The following is an 18294-nucleotide window of genomic DNA, read 5'->3' as shown; positions in this document are numbered from 1 at the left end:
TCCTCGATTGGGAAGTCCTCATATTTACGTTATGTCGGAAATATTAAGTCTTCAAAATGTGTGACTGGAGGGGATGTATAATATTATGTAGGATGTTACGTTCCCGGGGCTTTCCGAGACTTTTCGCATTGACTCGGAACGCATTGTAATCCAGGGGAAGAATGTGGAATTTATTTGAATAGGTGTACCTCGGTCCTCGGAAGTAATTGCTTTCAAATCGTACAAACGGGCGTACACACCCCACATAAACACGTGTATTGTATAGGATCCGGACATATGGGAGGGCATTCAAGGTCTGTCCCAAGTTATTGGAGGGGCCATGTGGGGCCCTATGGTACTTGCCCATGATCTAACCTTGATTCAAGCCCATATCTACCCGAAACCCACATAACTATATACATGTATATAACTGAGGTACGTGTGCATATAATAAAGGCGTGTCAGACGGTGACTCTCCATAGATGGGGTGTACTAGCTAAGATACTAGCTAAGCGGCCTTGATCAATCTGGCTATCCATTGTTTAATATATCCCTTTGATTTTTATACCAAATAAAGAGATGCCGCTAGCTAAATATGAATATTTATTATTAGCTAGCCAATCACGCACCGAGATTATGACGTAGTTGTTTTTTTGCCTCATCGAACCACCAATGAAAACACTGTATATATCGTCAATGTGTATATTGGCTCATTTACATAATGAACTAGACAGGATGAGAAAGAATCTTGGCTTTGCCAAGCGGGCACAGGTTCGTAAACTGACAGTGGTTATGGTTATAAATGTTTATCATGATGCAGTCATGGTCCATGGCAAAGGCGATTCGACCTTTGTGGCATTAAACCCAGTTAACAGGAAATTAATCCAGTAAATCGATTCAGTAAAGCAAATAAGCTCATGCATTCGATCACTAACGGCAACAAGCTTCGGTCGATTACCCCAGCTGCAGCGTGTGTAAACTCTAATTTGCATAGAGGCTGTACGTGAAATTATTGATTGGCTCCGAACAAAGGATTTGAACCGGTGCACGTAATCATGGCGCAGTGCAGTCCATTCAATCAAATGTTGTCATCAACCTATTTGATCGCAGTGCATTGTTATGTGTGTGAGACGAACTGTCGCGGTTGATTGCAATCAAACAAACAATGTCTTATGTATTACTTTGTTCCGTGATGAAAATCGTGATGTTTTATTCAATCACTCTTGAAAAATGTATTTCCTTTGTAGGCCTATTACTTTGTTTTGTGATGAAAATCGTGATGTATTATTTCATCACGCTCTAAACAATAATTATAGTTACATGCATTTCAAGAAAAAAATCTTATTAAAACGGTAGGCCCTATGTTGTTTAGAAAAAATGTAGAAAGTGATGATGATGATGATGTCGATGATGATGATGATGATGATGATGATGATGATGTCTCCAAAAGTATCCCGGTTTGTTTTTCTTGCCCTAAATCGTGCGTATCTATTAATAAGGCACTTCAATAATCAATAATCAGTCACGTGACGGCCTCCACTAACTAGCTACTAACTTGGGTTTATGGGCGCTGATATTTCATGTTCACTGTCACTTATTTATCAGAAAAGTGCGACCATTTGTCAATCACCTACAGTACCCAATTTCGGCATACTATATCAGAAACTCATCATGATGATTGCCAGAGAATAGTTAAAATGTAGCTTGTACCGTTTTTTGTGGCATCCTTCAGAAGTGAGCGGTCCGATACCAATATTTTCGGTCAAATCTCCATTCAATTAACACGGGAGTTGGCTAGCTATGCCTTGCCCTCACTCATATTTTACAAAAGTGCGACTATTTCTGAACATCTAACCTAGCTGTAATTTTAGGTCATGTTAGAGAAATATATTTGCTAGAAGTTTGGAGAATACCTAACATATTGACTGGTTATTTCTCACACAGTGATGTTAACTAGCCAAGTGCCCATTCTTCCAACGTAGATCATTTGTAGGGGTCACGCGTCAATGGTGAGAGCACTGTGTATTGTGTATAGGAAAACGGACAGTAACTGCAGTATGTTGAATCTATACCATTCAACATCTTACCAGTCTAGTCATAAATAACAAGCAGCAAACCTCAAGTACACGTTAACTTTATTACCATACAGAGTTAACAAAATCGGGTCAAGTTTAGTTCTTGCCTACAGGAACAAATTTATAAGATTCAAAAGAGTAGAACAGTAAACAGACTACTTAAATATAGACAATATCTTTTCTTCTTCCTGATAATATGATAATTGATAAAGAACAAATTATGAAGAAGCATCACAGGAATAAACTCGGCTCTGTTGAGACTATTACTTTTACAGCACAAATTTGTAAACTGACACCTACCTAGAATTGGAATATCATCACTCGTGGCTGGCATATTTTCCGCTACAACCAACATGAACACCGTGAGCGACAAGAGCACCGTAATACCTAGCGAGACTTTCTCTCCAGAATTACATGGTAATATAAACTCTACCATTGACATGGCGGATATTAGCGCACATGGGATTACCAAATTTACCACATAGAAAAGGGGCTTGCGTCTGATGCGTAGAGTAAATGTCAGGTCTGGGTATACCTTGCCAGGACAACATGAGAATTCGTTAGCTTTCCGTAGACCGACCATTCCTGTGTAAAATTGAAATAAGAGACAGATGAGTTAAATCATTTAACGGACTTTTTGACCTTCTGTTTGGTTCGCGTGAGCACATGAGCACATAACATAGAATAATTTAAAAACATTTCGGAAAACACGTGCTATAGGGGTGTTGATAAACACATTATTGGCTGCTCATAAAGGTGACCGTGCTTAACGCCCTCGGTGGCCTCCACACTAGCCTAAAGAAGCACTTTCTTTTTATCGACTTTCTGTATTTTGGTCTATAGACCGAAGCTTAGATGGCCAGTAAGCGTGAGGCTTAACAACTGGCCTAGTAAGCTGGAAGCTTACACTATGTCTATGTCAAGGCTAAAAGGGCCTGAATGCCTTGAATGAATAATTATCCAAAGGAAAGAATTTACTTGGCAACATTTGTCCTGGTCAAATAATCACGCCTAAACCTGCCAGGTTCGATACATCCTGGCTGACTGAGTTGATGTCCTTTGTCCTTTGCCGCGCACCTGTACAAGCCCATTGTGCTCCATCCATTTATACAAAGGACATACAGAAATACTACTGGCTTGTAGGTGCGTAAAAACAAAGAACGCCAAAGCAGTAGGCGGGGGCGTCTCGAAACTACCAACTTGCGACTTTATGCTCACTTCGTGGTAGCAGGTCACAATTATTAAACCAGGGATGTGAGCGTGGCTGTGCTTATTGGTGCCTATCCTTAATTTCTAATCTGGTTTTTTTCAGACAAAACATGATGGTTCATTATTTGACGGTATTTGAACTTCAAATACCGTCAAACAATGACATTTTGAAGATTAAATAGGTTGATATTTAGGTTATTTATTTTATCCATAACAAAAAAAAACTTCGGTATTAGTACACATTTTTTCTGTGCTTCACAATATTCATTGATGGTGCACCCTATCATGTGATTTTCTTTCAGGCTGTGTCTGTGACGCTAATATTTTGCATTATTTAAATTTCATAATGATATACAACCAATATTTAAAGACAGTAAAATCACTTAAAATGCTCATTTGGAGGTACAATTATACTAAGCGTCTACTTGACATTTATGACATTCTGTTGTTCAGATGTATGATAAAAATACAAGGCTGAAACGTTTGAGGCCACCTTTTATTTTATATTTACTTGGTTTAAATGTTACAGCTATATAGGGCAAAAGTCTTAAATTTCGTTTGCGCTATACAATTATTATTTTTAACACCGTTTGCTTGCACAACGACTGTCACAGTGCACCGTGCAGCCGGTCTGATGTAACATACCTGAATTGTCACACTCCAAACATGGTATTGCTTATTTCCCTTTATAATTATGTTAACCCCAAGAGTCAGTATAACAAACCTAATTTTTAACTTTGATCAAAACTTAATTCCCGGGAAGCCTATGCGTCATACAAGTGACAATTGGAAACAGTGTGATTGTTGAGATTCTCATACGCCATCGGTTATAATATAAATAGTCTGGATCGAGCTGAAAATCTGTAGCCCTGACAAAAACCGAAAGAAATTTCTTTTTACAGGAGATAATGTATCTAGCTACACAAAATACCTATTTGTAGAAAACAGGTGCTCCATCTTTTCTCGCAATAAAAACCGAAATTTAGTTATTCAAGCTTTTTACTTCTACACATCAGCTTTCAAAATTCTCACTTAAACCACTGCTTCATTCATTCTACTATTATTGTACGTACGTGCCTGACAATATTTTTGTTTCTTCCCGATACTAATTAAAGAATTTCTCTTAGCAGGAAGCTTTTGCTGACGAGGAAGTATCAGTATTGAACAAAGTAAACCGACGATCTGACTCAGTATCTAAATTAAATTGAAAGTAACAGTAAATGAATCGAGATTATGTATGTATAAAATTGACTGTGCACTTCACATTTGGTAATCACGTTCAACCAAAGCAAATGGCCTTTTTGAGTCTTACTCGTTCCGTTTACTTTAAGTAAAGTGGTGGCATTGTCTTACAGGAGTGTCATTTGAATGTAATTTTCACTTGGAAAATATTATTACAGTAGTTTACTTGTAGCATTAAGACTCCTATTAAAGACTCCTATTAGAGTTAAACTAACAATAACCTTTGTCAATAACCATCATAAAGACATACAGGCAGACGAAAAACCGAAGGGAAAACACAGAGACAACGAGAGGCAGAAAGAGAGATATTGAGATGAATGGGTTACAGTAGGGAGATAGAGAAATATTAAAGAGATAGATAAAATAATGAAAAATATGTGCCGCATTATCACGTTTTATGTTCTGTGACCTACAATCGTAGCAGTGGCAGTTATATTATGCATGCTTATAACTGAAAGAATTTTCTCTGTAAATGTGTGGATGTTCTATTTATATGCACTAACTGGTACATACCGAGTCAGTAATTGAAAACACTGACTGTGGGTAAACCAAAACATTTGGAACCATCACATAATTGGAATTGCACATAAGCCAACTTGTAGTAAAATAGCAATGTATCTGGTTACCTATTGCCTAATGTTTGCTACTCTTGATGTAGGTGTCAACGTCATTCTATAATCCTGCATTTCATTTTAATAATACAACTTTGCATAATGTTACATAAAGTATGGGTAAATTGGGAACGAATAAAGATGGACAATTTAGAACATTATGGTAAAGCCTACGTTTGTGGTTCACAATTTTGAATTTTAATTCATTGTAAGCATACCCTCATTATTATTCATCATACAAATATTTTGAATAGAGGTTATTCGCGTCACTTATGCGTGACTTCTAAAAAGGCACTGGTTCCCGTAGTATTCCTCATTCAAACCAATTCAATGCACGACCTCCGAATTACTTGCATGACTTTGGCGGGCTTTTGAAAATCCTAAACAAGATATAGCAGTCGTTGATAGGATATGCAGCTTTTAGAACACGGATAACCTCTATTTGAAATACCTTATGAAAACAAACAAATTAGGGAAGAATATTTTTCCGTTACCTAATGTTTCCCATTCCCCATTGGGTTCTTGTTCACTGGCGTCTGCTTCATGTATTGGGTAGTCTATGTATCTGGCGTCATGCTGCCAGGATCCAAACACCATATCACATTTCTGAGTATCGAACGGGTAATAATACACGTTGATTTTACACTGGCTAACAAACGTAAGTGGCGCACTCCAATCTACTGACCCATCGCTGTTAACGATCATTAAGGTTTCGGTTTTCATCAGTTGTGCGTTGTCACCTGATCGTCTAGAAAACAAAAGAAAAAAACCCAATAGAAGCAAAAGAATTTGTCAAGAGAATGGAAACCGTCTCGTCTGAATGCTCTTGGCGTACAACAACTTTAAATCACCATTTTAACATACGCGTGTGTGAATCTAGAACGTAAATACATGACAAATGACAATGCCAAATTGTATTATTCTGTCTCAAAAACACTTTGTTAGACAAAAACGTTTTACATGGTTTGATTGTGCATCAAGAACTGCGAAACTGTTTTCATCTCCAATTGATGCTGTAGGGCCAAAGGCACACAGAAAAAAATTGGTGTTCTCATTTTCAATATTGACAAATGCACTTCCATCCCATGTCTGTGAGTTCCAACATTGATACCAACATTTTCTTCTCTTTTTTGTTTATTTATATGCCAATACTAGCACCTTCAAATATGTTGTGCATACTAACCATTGCCGATTTACCATATAAGGCAGCTCAAAACACAATATAATTTACATATCTCCTTATTTATTACAAATATTTTTAAAGATTTATCTGCTTCATAATTATTGTTGAGACACTATTCTAGTACGAGACACTATTCTAATACTCTTACACACACGGTAGATAACGCGCAGTTTACCGTGACTGCATCTTGTGCATAGTCGTTGATATCCACATAAATAATCTACCAACATGACCAATCAAGCAGTAGTTTTGGAGAATATTATTGTACATTCCATGTTTTTTGTCCATATGACTAAAAGAACATCTTAGCCTTAAAAAGGCCTGTAACTGTAACCCTGTTGGACTATAATTTGACGTGCGGATCATACCAGCATTGTCTTTACCCTGAAAATGATCTTTGGTCTTGACTTAAAGGGGCATTTCGTGATCCACAGCCTCATCCCCCACCTCTTTCAAAAAAAAAAAGTTGAGATTTTTATACCACTGTGCTACATAATGTTTATGTACAAAAATATATCTTGCAGATTAATTCGATTAGCCAAAATATCGTCGAATTTGTGCAACACAGTGGCCTATGGAGCAGTGTAATACGCATAATCATGCATAACTCGCAAACGCAAAAACGCAAATTTAGAGGATGCTGGGATATCAAAACACTCCTTTAAGGGGGTACTACACCCCTAGATAAATTTGTGACTATTTTTGCATTTTTCTCAAAAACTAATTACACCCTGGTAACAAAAGTTATGTATAATATATAAGGAATCAATTACTACACTGGAATTTCAGTGACCCAAGACAAGCGGTTCGATACTTGTGATAGAAAATGAGGTACCGCTAGGATGTACCTCATTTCCTATCATATTTACTGAACCGCTTGTCTTGATTCACTGAAATGTCAGTGTAGTAATTGGATTCCATGCCCCAATAATATACATAAATTTTGTTACCAGTGTGTTATTATTTTTTGAGAAAAATGCAAAAATAGTCACAAATTTACCACAAGGGTGTAGTACCCCCTTAACACGATGTTATCACAATATTCTTGTTATAGTCTACTCGACTAAACCTCAACTTTTTAAATGTAGCAGAAATAGTGTAAATACAATTTTCCTTCATATTGAATTGGTCCACGGACTTTTGATACTTTTATTCTCTCGTGGGGGTGTGGGTAGGAGTGAGTCCATGTGGGGGTGGTGGTTGGTATGGGTATGTGCTGGTGAATATATATACCTTGGTTTGTGAGGGCGTGTACGGGGTTGGCGTTTACAAGTATTAGGGGTTAGGTATGTGTGCTTTTGTGTTGGTATAATGTATTGTACCATGTTTCCTTGGAATATCGATAGGAAATTGCAGAGTTAGACAATAGGCAGAATACTGTTTGTTCCTCTTCTTCTTTTTTTACAGAAATAGATCTCGAATCGAAAATATGATGCTGCTCTACTGTAAGCTACTGTACCTTTTAGGGCATTACGAAGAACACTGCTTGTAACATAATTTTGTTGCTTGTGAAATTGAGGTCAACATTTCTTTTACTTGCACACACAAGCGCAACGCCAGTGGCATGCATGAAAACTTCCTGTTTGCGACATTCATAAAATGTCAAAATTGGTCAAAGTGAGGTGTAAGCTAGGAGTCGAAGAATTACCTACGGTTACGAATGACAGAACACCAGGGGAATGTAAAAACTAATGCATTGAAACGTAGTTGCAAGCGTTTTGAAACAACAACATACAAGAAAAATAATACATTATAATACCAATTTTGGTTAAATGTTTTTTCCTCTAAAGGCAAAATATTCATGTAGAACCTAGGATAAAAACACGTTTCGACACTATTGCTTTTATTTTAATATTAAGAAGCACGTGCATAATATGCAATTAAAATATAATTGGGATTTAAAAAAAGCCAGTTAGTTAAGCCAGACATTATTTTAAATAACACATGACTGCTTATATCGTAAAGTAAAAACAAACCCTCATAATAATTGGCAGTGAATATGCTGCAATGAATATGACTTGAAACTGTTTATATTCTTTACTTACTTATTATATAAGACAGTGTCAGGTAGCCATAACATCGTTGATGGTATTCGAAATGTTGATATGTTATTATATTTTTGCGGGTCCCACATCAAATATTCATCTGTCCACCTCTGGGTAAAAAAACACAGATTAAATGAAAGTGTCATTAATGTTTTTGTTTTTTATTATCCGAGAGGTTTCTTAAGTTTTTTGTTTATTTTAAAGTGAAATGATTAGCTAAAGATGCAGCTAATTGTTACAGATTTATAATAAAGTACTAATTTGATAGTTCAGATCTTCATAAACTATACAAGTGTGATTCATTTATAGAAAAAACAAATAGTAAATTTAAGACACTATGGGTTCTGAGGCATTTTTAAGTGCTCTGAGGCATTGTTGTTCTTTTGAAATGAATAATGTAAATAATATTCAGTGATTTAATAAATAAAGAGTGATTATTCCTTAAGCACTTCAAAAGTAGGACGAAGTTATAAAAACTGGAACAACCGCAAACATATTATTATTGACCTATAAATCAGCCTAAGAGTTTGAAGTCCATTTTACATAGTAAACATAGACGTCTTTCAAATAAATGATAAATGCTTGTTGAAGTAGCAAAATTAACCGGTCAAAGCACAAATTATGCCGGTATCATTGCATATTTTGCCTCGGTCGCGTCAACAACGGCGGTGATAATTAATTATAATGATAACGATAATAAAAACACTAATAATAATAATAATAATAATAATAATAATAATAATAATAATAATAATAATAATAATAGTAATAATAATAATAATAATAATAGTAATAATAATAATAATAATAATAATAATAATAATAATGGTGATGATGATGGTGATGATGATGATGATGATGATGATGATGATGATGATGATAATGGAGAATCGTGCAAACGCAAGATAAAATACACTCAAATTAGTTAATTATAAATAAGTGATTGCAAAGGCGTAGTTTTTTTACATCACAAACGAATAGTCTCGTATCTAAGTTTGGTGCAGGGTTTAAATTGCAACCGACAACAGCCAGAAGTCATACAGTCAGAGTAAGATTTGTTTTGAGTTATTCGGCACATTTATATTTGATGTGTCAGACTTCATTTGTGAGTGACTTGTTTGTATTTTATTGATTAAAGTGATACAAAATAGTCTCGTAATGATAGCGTTATAGACTTTCAAATAAACAATATGCTATTGCTTGTTGTCAGTGTTGCATATGGTTCGACTCAAGGAACAAACCAAACCATATAGGCAACGTAACATGGGTGGAGGCAAGGTATCTGTAAAGTGTTTAGTCTACTGAAACAATCGTTGTCTTCAGAGTACATGAGAACGAGCAAAAAGTTCGTATAAAAAACCAACCCTAAATTTTACACTTGCATTTCCGATAGGACACCATCAACGTTCACTAACAGACTTGAAACAATTTCCTTCTTCAACTAAGGCAAATTTTCCTTCATTGTAAGCAGCAATAGAAATTGTGATCCTTAACAATATTATAGTTTCTTTATTGTGTGTCTCGTCGGCTGAAAAAATAAATATTAAATCTACATAGATGTGGAAATATATCATATCATTGTTTAGGTTTCGGATACTACCATAAAGCATACGCCCTCCTTAAAATTGACATAAGGATTAGGTATAGATCCAGATTATTGATAATTGAATATAACACACCAATTGTGGTAGGCAATGGTCTTAGTCCTAGTCCTACTGAGGCAGTTTAGGTAACACAATAAAGAAGGGAGGGCGGGGCAACCCCGTTTGGATTGTCGCGCGTCTGATGTCTATGATTGTATTACCTTTCTAATCTTTCTATTGATAATCAAATAAGGACAAAACGGCCCAAAGTGACATCACAATGAGGTCATAATCGACCAATACCTTAAAAATATCTATTTTTAGCATTATTGTTCTTTTGGAATGAATTACGTGAAATTAAGTGATTAAATAACTAAAGAGTGATTATTCCTTAAGCACTTCAAAAGTAGGACGAAGTTATAAAAACTGGAACAACCGCAAACATATTATTGACCTACAAATCAGCCGAAGAGTTTGACATCCATTTTACATAGTAAACATCGAAGCCTTTAAAATAAATGATAAATGCTTGCTGAAGTAGCAAACTTATCCGGTCAAAGCACAAATTATGCCGGTATCATTGCATATTTTGCCTTGGTCGCGTCAACACCGGCGGTGATAATTGATGATAATAATAATAATAATAATAATAATAATAATAATAATAATAATAATAATAATAATAATAATAATAATAATAATAATAATAATAATAATAATAATAATAATAATAACAATACAAAACGTTTATAGAGCGCAGTATATCAAGAGTTTTACAAAGAAACAAACAATTTAAAGACTACCTTAAAGTACCTTACAGCTACATACACTAAATCAGCCTAAAAACCTGTTCGCGAGAAAGAGGAATCAAAACGCAGAAGGCTATCAGGACACAAACAAGTCACCCCTCCTATTTCCGAAGTTCTCGGCCTACCAACCTCCGACTCCGAGTAATGTAGTATGATAATTAAATTGCTAAAATGGGCGCAAAAGCTGGTCATTATTTCATGGAGTCGTTTGGCGGTTTGCGTATTTTACGAACAAACCGAGGGGTGGTTGTATCTGCCCTTGTTTAGACTAAGAATAATATTTAATATACTGCCGCTACTGAGTAATAGGTACTAGAATTCTTACCTGTGTTAGCCATACCATAGTAGTTATTGTCTGGAATTTTTCATTCTGCAAAGCAAAGTAAAAACAAACAAAAAATGTTAGGAATCATATCTTGTCCAATACTAGGTGCACATCCATGAATAGTTATGTACAGACTTACTGCTGTTTAAATAATCTGCACTTTTTGTTAAACGCTATTTTTGTGGCTTGTGCGTTTTTCATCTTTTTTCGATACTACCATTTCCTTCAAGTTCAAGGTCAGATTCATAAATCTAAGGTAAAGAAAATAATATATTGAGTCTAGTTTCATTTTTTATGACCTTTTTAGATTTAGGCGACGAAAAAAGAAACGGGCCCGACCGACCCTGATTTTACGAGAATTAGGAAACATTTTTTACTGTACAAACGCCAACAGAAATTTCGAAAATATCAGGAACAATTTATTTGTATTCCCCAAAATTGCAATATATTCACAGATTTTGGTGATTATTGGGGTCATTCTCAATTGAAAGGTCCGTCCGCTCGTACAAACAGGATGGATTTTCGTCGCTTTATAGGAATAAATAGATATTAGAGCTTTTTAATTTTAAACTTTCTTCTGTATTAATTTAATGAGGTCCATTTGCACAGACCATTTTCGAGACACCAATCTCGCCCGGAAAATACCAAGCTGATTGTTATTGAGTGATGGGCGCTCAGTTTGTTTGCTTGTTTAAACAGTATTACTCCGTGTGAAGACACACTTGGGTCCTGATGTTTGGCATGGTTTTCCCGTTCTTCAACATGTGTTTTAATTGGATGTCTAAAAATATGGATAATCAGGAAATCTGTTTCATATAGGAAGATGTTTGTCGGTCGCTAGGAATTTTTGCTATGGTAAAAAAGATTACTCTTTTATGCCTATGTAAGATAATCAATATAGATGCAAGGAATTAGTCATCAATAGAGTTTCCGTCATATTTTATGATAGGCATTCAAAATCCGCCAAGACGCCGGATTTATGTATATCGAGAATAACATTCTTCGATCAATGTTTGATGGTTTGTGATAGAGTAGGGTGAAATATGTTGAAGAGTTATTATTGAAGGATGGTCCCATTTCATCACTTGCTATTTCCACTTCGGTTTAATGACCTTATAAACCTTAATACCTTTTGATATGATAGTCAAAAAATTGTGCATTTGAAGGCCCCATAGGATTCTCTGTGAATAATAATTGGGTTAATCCACTTTCGATACATTTTTAGCTTGGAAAATCCATAGAATGCATCAACAATATTTTATATTTGAATTTGACGTCAGCAGAAATATATTATTAGAAAAAAAATCAAATTCCCAGCATGATAGCTTTGAATATAACGGAACTTATCAGAAAGGCGACCAATTGATGTAAAACGGATGGATTGCATGGCGTGAATACTGTGGACCTGAAAGGGATTCCCAATAGAGGCACGAACATTACAATGTTGTTGTATCCCTCGACAGTCTTCTTGTCGCCCTGTAAATAAGACAGCATTTATCGCGCTAGCTATAGCCACCCACTAATGCCAAAGGCTTTTCTTGGTTTTGTGACACTTGCTCACACGGTGTCCTCTCTTTAAATCCAAAGGTGGCTGAAATGCTGCTTTACATTATACTTTCACACAATTATTTGATTCTGTTAGAGGTAAGTAAAGGTGTACTAATTATGTTTCCTGGTGTTAGCAAGCCTTATGTTGAAGACCTTTGACATTCGTTGATATTAACATGTGTTTTAACTGAGATTCGATTAAAAACAGGCGTTAGTGTGAATCTAGAACGTAATACATGATAAATGTTCAAAGCCAAATATATTATTCTATCACAAAGATAAAAACAACCAGGTAAAAACACTTTGTTAGACAAAAACGTTTTACATGGTTTGATTGTGCATCAAGAACTGCGAAACGTATTTCATCTCAAATCAATGCTGTAGGGCCAAAGGCAAACAAAATTTTGTGTTCTTATTTTCAATATTGGCAACCGTTCAATCCCATGACGGTAAGTTCTTTTTGAAAGACACTCAGATAATTCATTTCTAAATTTGAAAGACACTTAACACCATTATAGCTAACCAACAGCTACCAACCTACATTTTTTCAACTTTTTCTCGCACCAAATGTCAATAGGACACCAATATGCTTCACAGCAATTTATGAACATTTTATTATGGGAATCATCCATCCAACTTGAATTCAATAGCTCGACATCAGATGTCAACTCTGAAATCTACTTGTCTTGTCGTATACTTATCAGTGCCAAATAAGTGGGACTCATAACACTGCGGATTGATATCCATTATCCATAACGTTGAGCTTTGTAGGTTGAGGACAACACATACGATGGTACATTTACATTCATAATGCAACAAATACACGATTTTTGAGGCGTCTAAATCGAACAACCCACCCATCTGTTGCTTTTTCAAATAATAGAGCGGTAAATATAAATCAACTGACAAAGTTACTTGCAACGAAAGCAGTTATCATGTAATTAATGGCAACAAAAGCAAGGGATAACTATTATCCTAACTCATGTCGATAAAAACAAAGGACATGAAATGAATAACAACAAGTATGATTTTTGAATAAATAAATAAATAAATAAATAAATAAATAAATAAATAAATAAATAAATAGATAAATAAATAAATAAATAAATAAATAAATAAATAAATAAATAAATAAATAAATAACCAATGATCTATTGATAAGGTACCATTCAAAACATCCTATGTATATAGCTTTGCTTCTGGAGAAAAGAAATTTTAATTCTTTAAAAAGAATTAAGACTTCGGTAAGGCTAATGCCCGAGTGATCTACCCAAATCTAATAATGGCTAACGTTAAACACCCTGTTGGCTTACTGGGGCTATAGGTAAGTAACATTCTTTTTTTGCAAGGAGTTGAAAACCACCCATCAATGGCAAGCAATTGAAAGACTGTGACACAGACATCATCCCAATTACTGAGTCACTACATTAAGCAAATCAGTAAAGTGGTAGAAAATGGACGGCGTTAGTGAGTGCATTTAAAGAGTCTCCACGTATGTGGGCATTATCGAAATATATATTGAATTTGCACATGCACTAAAATGAAGTCAATTCAGATGAAGATGAACAAATATATAAACGCATAATTAGATATATGATTTAACCTATGATTTAACCTATAATTTAACTATATAAAATAGTGCCAAAAATAAACAACTTTGAACAAAGTGTTTCCATTTTTATCAGACGCGTATTTGTTGCTGTTTATTATTCCATTTTGTTGTGACTAAAAAGCGAATAACAAAAATAAAATACCTGATAAATCGGTTCTTAACTATTTAAAAACGACAATAAATGTAAATCTCATAAACAAATTGTTTTCTTTTCATCAGTTATATGATGTACGAAGACGCTGTCATAATTACTACCTCTCATTCATTCAGCAAACTTAAGTTACAAGGTTTTTTTGCTGTAGACGGACAGTGATAGCAGCACTTTTAGCAAACATCATTTATCACCTGTTGTATCAGTAATTCAGCGAAGTGCCAGATAAATAGCACTTATGAATTTAAACGAAGACTGTGTCTCGAAGTAGCCTTCACAAAGCGTCATGGAAATTATGCATGTTACATATGTGACCCCTCGGCACAACTGAGCCCTGAAGTCGCCAATCATCATTTTTGAGATATTCAACCAAAATATTCTGCTTGAAATTAGCTTTAAAATGATGTATATCATGTCTATAGTACTTGACATTTAAGTAATGACAAATCAATAAAACAGTCAATAAATCCTTTGTTTCCTATTGTTTATTGTTAAGTTCGATGGAGCATATCTCAATAGTGGCACTGGCGACATCCGGGCTCAGTTGTGCCGAGGAAGACACATATGTAAAATCAGTCAGAAACCGTACTGAAAGCTTAGCATGTCATCGAGTACTAGCATTATTTGCCCATTTGAAACGACGTTATAACCAAATACGTCAATGTCATGAATTAACTGTAAATGATGGGAATTATACCGATGTCAAATTAGGTACCCGAAATAGACATCAAATTACATTCTAGTTGGAAAACATTTGACGGTATTGACTGCGTTCTTGTGACCTAATTGTAAGGATATATTAACCATGATTAACAATAAGGAAAGCATTATCAAATGTGCTTGACAAAGTAGTGCCAAACGTATGTAACATATCTTCGAAAATCAACATAAATATTAGAGGCCTCTGTTGAATAAAAAGAATTCTAGACAAAATATTTTTGGTTTAGAAGATGAAAGATATATTCCACAATGCATCTTTAACAATGATTTATTACCACGCTTATTCTATGCAGTAGAAACATCTGAACCCGGGATCTGAACATGAATCACTTTTTTGTAAATGTGTGTTACAATATAGCATTACGTCAAAAGCTGGTTGAAACATGTTTCATGTTATAAAACTTAGTTTATGCCTACTCATTTTTGAATCGCATTGTTATTAAAAATATTCCATGGATCCCATTTATAACTTATAATTAAGCTCGGATGACGGCTGCTCTTACGAAAGCATTTTTTCATAATTTACCTTCTCTTACTTATCGAAGACATTTCAAAGCTATCATGATAAGCTTTCATATTTTTCTTTCTTTTTACCGAGGCGCTTTAAGTCGTTATATATGCTTTTAAATAGTTACGGACATGTAAGTTAATAATCTAATATACCAAACTTAAACCGTTGGTTGTTATTACATATACTCGGGATTCATTACATTTCCTGCGGCCAATGGATTGCACTTTAATAAAATATGACAAAATGGAACATTTCTATTTAAAAGATTGCCCACACGTTAAGGTTTAGACTTATATTTTCCTTTTAAAACTCCTAAGAGATTTGAAAATTGAGTGATGTTACACTTGTCTAGTAAAAGGAGTCGTTATGAATTATTAATTCAAACCTCGGGACTACTTTCACTTATTTGTTACAAAATGCAAATATTGGTAGTCGTTAATAACCATTATTAAAAGGTCTTCAGACAATGAAGCTATAGACTTTCAAGCCTACAAGATTATAAGAATTTTTGTTAGAATCACGGTAATTGTTCAACCGTTTGTAATGAGATTGATGTTAGAGTATAGTGTAATGCATAATTAATTCGTGTCATAGGGTCTATACGATTGATAACTCTAGTAGGTTTGGCTATCTCATGTCAAATCCTTAAGTGCAGGGCTTGCTATCAAACACGTAACATCGAGTCATCATGTGGAAAGCATTCCAGACTCCCTTTTTGCAGTTTGAAAGAAAAATTGTTATCATATTATTTGCTACATTTTTGTACGCTCTTTTTTATTTCAAAAAGTAATCCGAAAAGAATTCTATACACAATTTTCACACGTTAATATTTTCTTGACAACTTAGCATTGTTTTAGTGGCAGGCAGTGGTGCGTCATTTATATTCTGATATTTACCTGCACATTGGTATGGGATACTGGATGTATAATAAATTATGATGTCATGACATTAAAACACTGTATCATTACTCAGCGTATTTCCAGCGTTTTCTGAAAAAAAACCACCCTTTTACACTATGATAATGGGCTTAGTGGTTCTTCCGATCGAAGTATTTACACCGACCCCATCACCCAAACAAAAGTGTTTTTTCAAGTTGCTTGAGTATCCTCAAAATGACCTTATCGGAACTTTTTTATTATTAGTGTTTCCCTTTGAAAATGTCCTCCCCTCTCCCATCGTGGCCCATTGGCCCTGGCCAAATATGCCCTGTAGTAAATCTGGCCCTGCCCCTAATGAAGAATACAAATTAAGATCCACGTGTGTCATTGTGCTCTCATTCTTAAATGACATGGATAAAGACGCTAAAAACAAAATGGTTCAGCGACCACAGGTCGATAAAATTACCCTGTATTTTCTATTCAGGTCGGAAGTCGTAGTATGAACCTTTGATCTGACGAAATGTGTACTATTCCGCGTGCCACAGGTGTGTAACGAATGAGCATGGGATAGACAGAATAGCCAGACTCCTTAATGGCTTCATTATTGATCCACAATAGAAATGGCGCCGACTCATATATAGCAGACCTGGCTATATAATATATATGTGTATAATTATTATGCAGTCGTGATATAATGGTGTCAATCTAGGGAGGGGGAAATGCCCCCCCCCCATCATTCGGTAACATTTATCATAGAGTCAGAAGCATATTTAAATTTTTTTTTTATAGTAAGCACTCTTTATTGGCATTAGACCCATAATAAGCAATCCTTCAAATAAAACTGTATTAGTAATACTACATTGTGAAAGAAAAGAAATATGAGCCCAAGTACAGACACACTAAGCCCGATTTTTAAAGAACAGTATAGGTTATCATGTGTCCTTTTTTTTAAATATAAAAGTTAAGAATTAATAAAGGTTCGCGGAAGGTAATCACTCACGTCATGGGAAATTCCACGGATCAAATGTGTTGACTGAATTAGTGGTAAAGGTAACTTATGGAGTCTCGATTCTCTATGTCAATATTCTTCTACAGTTACAATGGAAAATATATTTCCATTAGAGGCGCCGGAAACAGGGGGACGCGGGGAACACTGGTCCCCTGTCATTTTTCATGGGGAAGGGGGCAATTTTTGCCAAAGGCCTGTGCAGAATTTTTACAAAATATGCTCGTCCCACTAAACTTTAATACTTTAAAAACACTTTGTTAGACAAAAACGTTTTACATGGTTTGATTGTGCATCAAGAACTGCGAAACGTATTTCATCTCAAATCAATGCTGTAGGGCCAAAGAAATGACGGTAAGTTCTTTTTGAAAGACATTCAGATAATTCATTTCTAAATTTGAAAGACACTTAACACCATTATAGCTAAGGCTACCAACCTACATTTATTCAACTTTTTCTCGCACCAAATGTCAATAAGACACAAATATGCTTCACAGCAATTTATGAGCATTTTATTATGGGAATCATCCATCAAACTTGAATTCAATAGCTCGACATCAGATGTCAACTTTGAAATCTACTTGTCTTGTCGTATACTTATCAGTGCCAAATAAGTGGGACTCATAACACTGCGGATTGATATCCATTATCCATAACGTTGAGCTTTGTAGGTTGAGGACAACACATACGATGGTACATTTATATTCATAATGCAACAAATACACGATTTTTGAGGCGTCTAAATCGAACAACCCACCCATCTGTTGCTTTTTCAAGTAATAGAGCGGTAAATATAAATCAACTAAC

The 18294-nt window shown here is 35.0% G+C and overlaps 1 protein-coding gene across 1 annotated transcript in view; it reads right to left on the bottom strand.

The window, feature by feature from the left end:
* LOC140155089 (neuronal acetylcholine receptor subunit alpha-10-like) overlaps positions 1-18294 on the bottom strand; it is a gene marked incomplete in the record, with an annotated part of 49629 nt that overhangs the window by 5709 nt on the left and 25626 nt on the right. The window contains 4 exon segments of the mRNA XM_072177788.1: positions 2355-2639; positions 5611-5864; positions 8345-8454; positions 11062-11106. Of these exon segments, the coding sequence (XP_072033889.1) occupies positions 2355-2639; positions 5611-5864; positions 8345-8454; positions 11062-11106 (694 nt within the window).

This window comes from Amphiura filiformis, chromosome 6, assembly GCF_039555335.1.
Source record: "Amphiura filiformis chromosome 6, Afil_fr2py, whole genome shotgun sequence".
Lineage (NCBI taxonomy): Eukaryota > Metazoa > Echinodermata > Ophiuroidea > Amphilepidida > Amphiuridae > Amphiura > Amphiura filiformis.
This window is presented reverse-complemented; position numbering and strand designations above follow the sequence as displayed.